This window comes from Gobius niger (assembly GCF_951799975.1).
Source record: "Gobius niger genome assembly, chromosome: 19".
Taxonomy (NCBI): Eukaryota; Metazoa; Chordata; class Actinopteri; order Gobiiformes; family Gobiidae; genus Gobius; species Gobius niger.
Genome location: NC_136870.1, coordinates 11,363,147 through 11,373,977, shown reverse-complemented (window position 1 = coordinate 11,373,977; position 10,831 = coordinate 11,363,147). Strand labels below are relative to the sequence as shown.

Genomic DNA, 10,831 nt, shown 5'->3' with positions numbered 1-10,831 from the left:
AGCTCCGAGTTACAGCACTTCTCCTCCTAATGAGATCAGACTGATGAGCGCTCTGTGTGCCTGTGCACGCGCCTCTCACACATCCCAAACCACTCAAGTATTTACCCAACAATATCTGCTCCTCTGTTTTCAGCAGCACCTGCACCCAGGGCTCTGCACACTCTGTGGGCTGTACATAACTAGAAAAAACAAGCATTTATCTGAACACCGAAGGCATCTTGCACAATCTTCTTGTATCATTGCGTGGCAGCTGAAACTTTTCATCTTCTTCCTGACTTGACCTCTGGAGAGGTATAGGTGGCTGCTGCTTTAGGGCAGGCCATTATAAAGCATTACACAGCTAAACTCTGTCAACAGCTCAGCTCTAGCACACTCTGGAAATAAACCATGCCCTGTTTGACTTCCTGATGGAAGGAATAAGGAAATACAGCTGCAGCATGAAGGCGCAGCAGCATCTAGTGTTGTGGTAGCTGTTTGGCGAAGTGCGCCGTGGAGCTGCCGTGCGTTATGTAGCTGTTTGGTGTGTGCGGGAGAGAGGGCCTCTCTCTCTCATGTCGCGGTGCGTTGCTGAGACTCAGAGCCTGATGCACTGTGGCAGCTCCCCCCTCGCAGCCACAGGCCAGCCCAGAGCCACTGCAGATGATAGTTTTAATTGCTTTCAATCTTTCAGGCTAGTCCCTGCCCAGTGGCGCAGAGTGCTTGTGTGTGTGTGCACACGTGGCCACTATTGTCTGTGGATGCTCACACATATGTGCTGTGTGTTTGATGAATGTTTGTCCATTACGAGAGGAAAAAACAGAATAAAGGCCTCGCAGTGCTGCATCTGACGCACAAACACTGAGAAAACATATGTTAATCAAGCTATTCCAGAAGTGTGCCTATAAAATGATTAAAGAGATGACTCTGCTCTATACAAGTCATGTGTTATAAATAATAAAGTGTAGGCTTTTCATGCAAAGACCTCAAAACACTCTCCTGCTCTTAAAAGCATTTGGAATGTGGTGAACTACAAAACCAAGTCATCAATTATTTAAAGTACATGTCGACATAGCATAACACAACATAGAAAACAAATGGCAATTAAAATGACAGCTTTTTAGTGAAATACTAAAAAGCTCAAATGTAACTCTTACTATGTTGAAAATCATGTCCTAGAATCTCTCAGAATATTACCAATACACTTTGGTGTTTAAAAAGATTCTTCCTCTTATTTGTACTTGACCATAACTGAATCTGGACAGTCGTGCTGAGATTAGAAATATCGTATGCAGAGGATTTCTAGCTGAGAGAAATGGTCATCTCTCGTTATTATGCTTCACAATGAACAGACACAATTTCATCATATATGTTCACCTGATAAAATTCCGATCAGATCATATGGTGAAGGTGGTGGGTTTGGGCTACTGAGTGTAGTTTTGCAAAGAACCAGATTATTTATAAATAATGGCTATCAAACGCAATCAGTGTGTCACAAAAGTGGAAAGTATTCATAGTATCGTGAACGAATTGTTGCCCTATTATCTATTAGAAGAATCTAGTCCTACACTGTAATATGTTCTCCATGTTTCTATGATTAGAATTTGACTCTTCAATATTCCTCGGGGCCATGACAAAACTACCAGCTACTGTAGTTACTGTAAAACCACAGGACATCACTCACTGACCTACTGTGAGATCCGTGTAGTGCATTTAGACAGCGCCCCATGTCGAACAACCCCTTCCTCCCACTCCGCTCCTCCTCACAGCTCCACACACACACACGCTTTTGGCCGGGGGGTAAATTAAGCCCTAACATTCCCACAGAGGCTAATCTCCATCCATTTAGAGGGCTGTAATATTTAATCAGCAGTCCCCGGACCGCCTCCGCCTGCACTCGCTGTGGCGTGGCTCATATGTTCGCCGCACACAGCAGCCCAGGGGCGAGCGCCAAAAACCACAGCCACCCGGGTTCATCAGGATCGCTTCTGCTCTCACAGGCACGTGCCGCAGCAGACTTTAGGACATGGCCAGAGAGCCCGTGGAGAACAGTGGAAATGATTCAGTCTCACATCCAAATTAGGACACGTTTCAGGGTCTCCCCGCACTTACACGCTTATCAGTTCATTTATTTCATATGATTTGTTGAGTCTACCAGAGATTCCAAAGGGATTGAGTCAAGTGAGTGAAAAAACATTCAGATTAAAAGCATGTTGCAGTGAGTTATTATGATAGGATGCATTTATTTAAGTGTTGGCTAAGAAACTGTTTTTTATGGGGCTTGTTTTTGTGGGGTAAAGGTAAAAGATGTTTTTGTTTTCCCATTTCTCCGTTCAGTAACAATAGCGCTTTTGTCCGTCGTTGCAGGCCCAGGTCGTGTAGCCTTTTCTGAGGTAGACAGTGTGGTCGCTCCTGCCTGGAGGTATCACCTCGGCTTCAGCCAGCTGCTCGCACATGGACTCAGTAAAGGTCAGGACTCTCACCATCAGTGTGAAAAACTCACATGAAAAGGGTACGGTCCATCTGCCTTTATCGGCCGGGACTTGTGACCCCCCGCGTCTGCCCCGGCGTGTGAATGCATTTACGCGGCGGTGTGCGCAGGCCTGAACCTAGCGCGCTCGGACACCGTGCATCTGCTGTGATTTGCTGTTTACTAAACATAACATTTGCGCTGCTAAGTCTCAAGTGATAAAAGTGTCATGTGTGGGGGCCCGCGCTGCAACGCCTGCGCCCTGATTCGGACTGACTCTAATGGGACGGCCTGGTGAATTTTTCATACAGCCCAGAGGGGAGGACCAGAGACCACTGCCGCACCACGAGCTCTGAGGAGGACGGTGACAGGGTTAAAGAGGAAGGTGCCATTTACGCTTCCCGTTTGGCTCTGGACAACTTTCGACAGCAGATTTCCCATTTCAAAGCCCATAGAAAACGAGTGCTGATATTGTTAGACTTTAAGATTCAATGACCTGTCCTAGAATTGACAAGAAAGCCGATTGAATTGACATAATACTAATGGCTACCAGTTACTATTGGTTGCAGTTGCAGAGCACAGACTGGGACACATGCAGAGCCAAAAAGACACTAATGTGAAAGTACCAGAACCTTAAATTATTTTTACACTTTAGCAAATAAGACTTTATTGATTGGCCAACAACATACCCAACTCAAAAGGGTGAGGCTTGAAGAGTTTGACCTTTTTTCTAAACACAATGAACAAAAGTCACCTGAATCGTGGCCAAGATCCTAATTTAATGGTCTGAAATTTCTGCAAGAAAGCTCTAAAAAAATTATCCATCTGTTCAGTGCACACATGCCTAACGCGGCTCTCTCAGATCGCTCATAGCACTGTCTTGCTTATGCAAATATGTTTTGCCTGGAAATCTATTTGGAGTTGCTCGAAGGAATCCAGAACGGCCCTCCTTCTGTCCGCCCCGGCCGCCTCACGCGCTGCTCCTCTCGCCGTCTATGTCCTCTCGCGTGGAAGACATTTCACCAGCTCCACACGCGCGCCACACATATACCCAGTGAGCACCGCCGCCTTCCAGCACCACGGGCCAATATGCAGATCTGGTAGGCCCGCAGACTGCCGGCCCTGTCCGCGAGCGGGACAGGCAGGCCACAACTGTTTGTTCACTGGGATTATACATGCAATGCACAGGGGAAGGATTTTCCACTGACTGAGCAGTGATCCGAGCATCCCAAGCACAAGGATCAAATCTGCTGATTGCAACCTGTGTGGAAAAAAAGGACTGGTCTGGAAAGACAATAGAAAATACAAAGTAATTTCAGTAATATTTATAAGATAAGATAGCCTTTATTGATATCACAATGGAGAAAATTATTGTGCATGTTATAGGCATTAATACAATTCATTTATACAGATTAATTTAATCGAGGTCCGTTTGAGCTACAGTAACAATAATTACAGATTAAAAATAGCAATAAGAAAAAGTGGTTTACCATGAAAAGAATAGGGGAATATAGAGTTACTGAAGAATTATTTTTCAACCAACTCAAACCAAAAATCGTACCTATAGTTTGATGACGACTTACCAGTACACAGAGACACACAAAGAAGCCGGCTGTGTGTTTGTGTGGACTTAAGGGCTCAGAAGCTGAGGCCTGGGCAGATGGTCCACAAAGGTGTTACCACACAGTGAGTGGGCACTGCGATTGATGCATTCCAACATCCAAGAAGGTGGAACATTTGGTTGCTGACCCGCAGTCAGAGCTCGTCGGCCCTGCCTTCGCTTCTCCTCATTTAGACGCTGCTGCCAAAGAGAGCCGACGGTGGTTTTCAGAAACACGCGCAGTTTCTCAGCCTCAAGGGACCGGGTGCCTGGGCGCACTGCAGAGGAAAAACTTCTGTTTTGTGTAAGGAGGTCACAGAGAGAGGAGGAAGTCAGGGCTACAGCGTTACACTTGGATGGACAACATTTGACCCTCAGCTGATTCTCAGGGGCTTTTATTAGTGTAGCAGTTCCATATGACTTGGTTTATGCAAGTTACATGTAACACATCCATCTCATTATGGCTTCTGCCCTTATTACAAGAAACATGCTTCGTACTGAGCCATTAAATCAAAGCACAAAAAGACAAAGGACGTTTTAAACCAGAAAGTCATAGTTACATTAAATTACTGTGTGCATACATAGATATAAAGCATTGAACAAATTATTATTTCTTCCAAATGTGTCACGGGGGCATGATTGTGGAGAGGGCCGCTACACTTCAAAGAATAACACTTTCCCCCAATTATAAACATTATTATTAATGCAGACTGTGTAATTTCATTTCAGAGCCAAAAGCTTTCTTACATCATTGGAAACACATTAAACTCATTAACAGACTTTGGAGTCAAAGACAACGTTCTTAAAAATAGAAGTGTAATAGACTGCAGTCATTATAAGGGACCATTCTAAACTAATGCAGTACAGTAAACATATTTTTAACTTTTATTATGTATTGATTTATTTGTAATTGGTTTGTTTAAAAAAATATGTGTAAAAAAGCTTAAGAAAAATATATGAATTAAACTGTTTAGATTGATTAAAACCATGATTAACAGTAATACACTGAACAAAAATTATTAATTGATGTAAGATCAGGTACATTATTGCGATGTATATAAAGCTCTGTCCACACAGCAGGGCAGAGCTTTGTCTCCATTGACGAGAAATACATGAGATGACTTGGAACTTCTTCCCCTCATCTGCCCAGTCTCTTTGGACTGTTTATCTTTTTCAAACTGCAGTCCGTCATTCTCACTCCTGCTGCAACAAATTAACCTGATAATTGTAACAGCTTCTTGACACTGTGATGAGATGCCACATAAACCTTGTATTCTTAAGCTAACATAGTAAAGCAAAGACAATGACCCACATTACTCCAACACACACCTCTGTAGCCCGTTCTCCTCTCGACTCAGGCTTCTGTCAGTCATCATCTACCACCATCACGTTCCCGCTCAGGTCATAGCTGACGGTGGCCCAGTCAAAGATGTTGCCCTTTGGGATTTTATGTCTGTAGTGCCAGGCCTGGATCATGCTTCTGGACAGAACATAGTCCCACATGTTGAGGTCGGTGAGCTCGCCCACAAAGCTCTGCTGCGCCTCCAGACCCCCCAGGTGCTTGTCGGGGTCCTGTCCCAGCAGCACAGTGCCTTTAGGTCGGATTGTGTGTCCCGGTTTGTACACCTGGTACGTGCTGCGCTTACCCTCGTACCAGAAGGCAGCCAGGCCGGTGCGGGACTCCCAGCTGAGGCAGAGGCTGGTGCGGAAAGTGCCCAGAGGCGGCAGGTGGAAGAAGGCTCCGTCACCGCTCATGTAAAAAGCGATGCGCCCGTCCCTCTCACGCCACACGTTGAGCTCGTCATAGTCAGGAGTGCGGTATGCAAACAGGATGATCTGCCGCTCCTCTGGCAGCTCTGTGGCCACTCGCATGCACAGAGTAAAGGCCTTCAGAGCCATCTCCTTCTGAGGGATCAGGGCCACGTAGCTGAAGTCTGTCTCATAAGGAAAGATCAGGACTTTGTCACTGAGGCCCACTGCAAAAGAAAAGGAGTAATTGTTTTTGTTGTATTGCCTGAAATGATACTTAGTTGTTCTTTCTTACTTTGAGTTGCTGAGTTAGAGGTCAAACACAAGGCCAACACAGAAAGCAAATGAGCAGATTTCTGCTGAAACACAAGATTCTTAAAACATTCAACACATAAATGTCCATCATTGAAATAAAACATTGCCCTACCATTTTGATGCTTGTTGCTGAGGCCTGCGTCCTGAGCTCAGTGCTCTTCCCTTGTGGCACCAGCCAAACGTCAGCTCTTCAGTGGACACACAATAGACTCAGTGTTTGAAGGCGACTGATGGGTGCGACACTCTTTTTATGTGTGTGTCTGTATGTTGCACGGGAACATGCAGTGCCAACAGTGGACAGCCTTGACTGACGTCGCTCTCCTATTATGCCTCCTTGGTATTGTGTGTCAAAATTATTTTATTTATTTCTTATTATTACGTCAATATTATCTTGATCACAATTAATTATCCACTGAAGTAGCTTTTAATATCTCTTGTCATTGCTGCGTATTGTAGAGGTCACTTCCACCCCACAATAAAATGTCCTTCATTTTATAAGATCAAATAAATCAGACGGACAAAAATTTTACTGTTTAATGAGGACCAACAAAAAACAAGCAGGAATTTATGATATTAACATATCTACATTTAATACAGTTTCTTAAACGCTGGGACTTCTCAAAAGAAGGGGAACCCTATTTTGTCAAGAATTCAAATTTCACAAGGTACACAAGCAAACTATATACATCACTTTTAAGTGAACCAACAGCCGAACTCACCACAGACACAAGCTCAAGAGCAGGTGAACTAAAATCAGTTCATTACAGGAAATGCAGAACAGCACTCAACACAGAATAAATGCTCCTTCCAGCATCATCATAAATCCGTAACTCGTTTTTCACTTAAGAGTCCAACTGATTGTTTTCTGAAGTAACAATTGAAAGGAGGAAAATTTCCATTTTATTGTCTATCAGAGGAAGTGTTGAGTGAGTTTAGATCGCCAAGTAAAAGGCCATTTTTAACATTAAATATTTCATGAACAACACAGAAGCAGCTCTTTGAGAGATTGTAAACTTGACATTTCATTGTTTTTTCCATCAGCAAACTTTACTATCCAGCAATTTCTGTCTGCAGTCTTTGTAGAGGCTTCAACAGCCTTATTTTACACAAAAGCTTCAGATTAAGTAGAACATTGTATACATTCAATTTATTTTTCTGTAAAATGGCGCAACATGGATTTGTCTTGGTTTTTAGTGACTGAAAACGACCAGCAATAATAATTTTGTAGCGCCATCTAGAGGCAGATAAGGTTAACAGTTTGATTGAGTGAGGCTATATACTCGTTCTGTTGATATTCTACAGTAGAAGAGTAGCTCATCTTTGTATGCACTAGAAGAAGGTACAATTGATATTCTGATCTCACATGTGTCCAGCAAATGAACAAACATTTACTAAATACTAGTAGTAGTTGAACTGAATAATCCACATACTAGATTCTTTGTGTGTGCTGAGCATACTGTGGGCATCTGTGAAAACACTGCAGTGCAAAGTTTATGCTTCATAAGAATCGTGGCACTAAGAAACAACAAGAGTTTGTCAATGGGCCAATGTATAAAGATAGGCCGAACATCTTGAGAAAGATAAAGTCAAACAGTTCAAGAGAACAGCAGGCCTTGGACAACCAGCTGTAAACCGCCAAGATCAAATGTTGGGAGAAGACACACCGCTTCTTGATGATAATCCAAAGTAAGGCTTCTCCAGATAGGGGTAAATGTTACATCCAGGCAAAGAGTGACCTGTTCTCTACAGTCTACAGTACAGTCCAGGCTCATGTCAAAGGGCTGAGGCTGTTCAGTAGTCCTCCACCCAGCCATTCTCCTGGATAAAGGCATCAATCACTTCTTTCATGGCCAGGTTGGGGATGAGCTGGTCTTGGGTCAGTGGACTTCTGGTCACCGGGTCAAAGTGGCCCACTCGCTAGATACAGAGGTTAATGAGGCGTCAGTGAAAGTTTCAATAGTAGATAAAGAAAGAACAAAATCAGGTTTGCTATAGGATTATATAAACTTGTTGGTTCTGTTATGTTATTATCATAACATTATCATGAGGATGAAATGAGATGGATATGGACCTGTAAGTGCTCCTCGATGTCCTTGCGATCGTAGGTGATTCCACTGGGTGTGATGCAGGGCTCCCTCATCAACTCGAAGCTGATTTTTCCGCACAGGTAATCTGGGATCTCCCGTTTCTGCAGCGGAACAAAATATTTTTTTGAAGACTTTTTGATGAGGTCAGATGAGAGTAAACACCATAACACCAGATGGTTGGTTACTAAAATAAAACAAAAATGTTGTTAAGTGTGTAGTCCTACTTTTCTCTTTTCATCCACTTGAGAAAACAGTTCATCCATGTCCATTAGGTACTTGTCCTAGAAAAACAAAGTGTAATTTACAGTGCTAAATCTGCATTATCATCTTTAAAACAAAGGACATGTCTATGGCAAAAATGAATAAGTATTTACAAGACATACATGTTTTGTGCCAATCTTTGTAGCATCTCCATTTTGATTATCATCCTGGCTTTTCTTGTATTCATCCATTTCTCTGTTTGAATGGGGAGAAGACAAAAACGTAGTACAATGACGATTTTTGTCTTTCTTTTTACAGTAGTTTATTACAAGATGACTCAGGACGCACCTTTCCTTCTCAGCCAAAATGAGTTTAGTCAGATAAGCATGCAGCTCATTCTCCTGATTAATTCTCCTCTCCTCAATGCTGTTCCAGCGTTTCTTCTTTGCAATGCGTAAAGCACTTGGAATGTCATCTCCAAAATTCAACCTCTGTTCTTTCGCCAGGTTGTAAGCTGGGAAGCACATAAAAACATACTTACAATACATTATATTGCCTTTGTTTGACATATAGGTGCCCTGTTAAGGATTTTCTTTCCTCTGACCCTTTTGCAGGTTTCCAATGGCCTCATCGTAGTTTTCAAGTTCCAAGTGACACTGCCCCAAGAAAAAGTGTGCCTTGACCGACTGACTGTCCAGCTCCAGGGCATGTTTACAGTCTGCCAGAGCCTTGTCATACTGCTGCAGTTTCACATGGCAAAGTGCTCTGTTTGTATAGTACACTGCCACTGAGGGATTGCGATTCTGGTAAGAAAAAACAGGAGAATTTAAGCACCTGACACATTACATATAATGATGCACATCGTGTCACAGTTTTGGTATAGATATAATACATGCCCTTTCAATGATCATACTCACAATAGCTTTGCTATAACATGTTGCAGCCTCCTGGTACTTGCGGCACAGGAACAGTCGGTTCCCCTGCTCTTTAAGCTCTTGTGCGGTGGAACTCTTCTCCGGGCTGCCGGCCATCTTCTCCACCGGCTCCGCGGTGCCCGTTTCGCCCTGCTTCCCTATCTTGTTCCCCGTCTCTTCGGCTGGCAAGTAGACTTGGTTAAGAATGCACTTTCTCTTCAAGATATCGCGCTGCGGGACACAGACATTGTGTGTGAAGTCAGGTCCTCATGTCTGTTCACTGCAATGCACCTGCAATGCGCGTCTAAACAGAGCAGCAGCTTTTGATAACGCCCATGACACTCCATTAGAAATACACCACAAATACAATCTTTGTGCGGCCTATTATAAACATTTCATCTGACAATAATGACCAGAAAATGAATTCCAAATATAATTACACGATCAAGCTAACCTTTGACTGGATTTAAAGGGAATGTGATGACTAGCACAAGATACAGGAGAACATCAGCTCTGCGCAGATGTCAAATGCATGCGTTAAATACTGTATGTTAAGAAGTGTCAGAAGCATAATAGTTGACCTGTCAACGTTGTCAACATAGGTTGTCAAATGAAAGTAATCATCTAAAATTAGTCACTGGTCGTATGCTAGCTGTATCGCTAGACTAGCTTTAGATTTGGCCCAGGCGATTACAATCGATAGTTTCGATCTTTACCAGTCCAAAGATCGCAAATAATAAAACCAAGTTTGATAAAATGTCATTTAACTATAGAGAACATTGACATTTTCTTAGCTTCCTACCGCTAGGCCAAATCAGGGGAAAAAATGCTAATGCTAGGTTAGCTTGGATTTCTTAGTATTCGCTGAATAATGTTGACATTTGCATGACTCTATTTACATTTTGATCTACCGGGGCTTTCGGTCTCACCTTTGTAAATAAATGTTCACATGTAAAGACGGGGATGCAGGGTTAATTTGAGCGAAATAGTCTTGGACAATTAACGCTGTATTCCTTCACCCGAGCAGTCATAACAGGTTGTTGTTGTACTGACGTCAAGTGACGCACCAGCTACAGAAGCCGACAAGTCACGGTGCAAAGTCAAAGTGCAGAAGGTAAACTCAACAATTCTAAAACGTATCCATGAATTTAACAGTGATACAACTGTCTTCTAAATAAATGGGTTCAAACATTTATATAAGCATTTAAGATTTGCGTTACAACATAGGCGAGTTATAATCGCACACATAAGCAGAGGGCGCTCTAGGACAAACAACGGGGTTCACGGATGCCAGTGGTTGGAGAAGGGACATCATTTGGATGGCATGTTCTCTCAGCAAACAGCAGAAGACGGGAATTTAGTCAAAAATATATACCAAAGTAGGAGTACTTTACTTATAAATAATTGTACTCAAACAGGGCTGAAAGAGAAAGAAGAGAATGTATTGTATTTCTTTTCTTGTAGTGACATAATTGCAATAAATATGAAATAAAGTGAAAATGTGATATTTCCAAACCTG

At 42.8% G+C, this 10,831-nt stretch overlaps 2 protein-coding genes across 4 annotated transcripts; both read right to left on the bottom strand.

Annotated features, from left to right (window-relative positions):
* Positions 1 to 3,876: 3,876 nt before the first annotated feature.
* Positions 3,877 to 6,322, bottom strand: LOC306978982 (C-reactive protein-like). Of its 2 annotated transcripts, none has more exons than XM_079577738.1 (3): positions 6,223 to 6,298; positions 6,091 to 6,154; positions 3,877 to 6,022 (listed from the first exon to the last, which is right to left on the bottom strand). In XM_079577738.1, exons 1-3 carry the CDS (start codon positions 6,223 to 6,225, stop codon positions 5,412 to 5,414), a joined length of 678 nt encoding a protein of 225 aa, XP_079433864.1. In that variant the 5' UTR covers positions 6,226 to 6,298; the 3' UTR covers positions 3,877 to 5,411. The 2 variants fall into 2 exon arrangements, with proteins under 2 accessions (XP_079433864.1, XP_079433865.1); XM_079577739.1 differs by having other exon boundaries at positions 3,880 to 6,022; positions 6,091 to 6,151; positions 6,223 to 6,322.
* A 324-nt stretch (positions 6,323 to 6,646) lies between these two features.
* stub1 (STIP1 homology and U-Box containing protein 1) lies at positions 6,647 to 10,428 on the bottom strand. 2 transcript variants are annotated; one of them, XM_079577711.1, is made up of 8 exons: positions 10,242 to 10,419; positions 9,316 to 9,543; positions 9,003 to 9,201; positions 8,747 to 8,912; positions 8,581 to 8,653; positions 8,422 to 8,478; positions 8,182 to 8,298; positions 6,647 to 8,027 (listed from the first exon to the last, which is right to left on the bottom strand). In XM_079577711.1, exons 2-8 carry the CDS (start codon positions 9,427 to 9,429, stop codon positions 7,902 to 7,904), a joined length of 852 nt encoding a protein of 283 aa, XP_079433837.1. In that variant the 5' UTR covers positions 9,430 to 9,543; positions 10,242 to 10,419; the 3' UTR covers positions 6,647 to 7,901. The 2 variants fall into 2 exon arrangements, with proteins under 2 accessions (XP_079433837.1, XP_079433836.1); XM_079577710.1 differs by having other exon boundaries at positions 8,581 to 8,912; positions 10,242 to 10,428.
* Between the last annotated feature and the right edge of the window lie 403 nt (positions 10,429 to 10,831).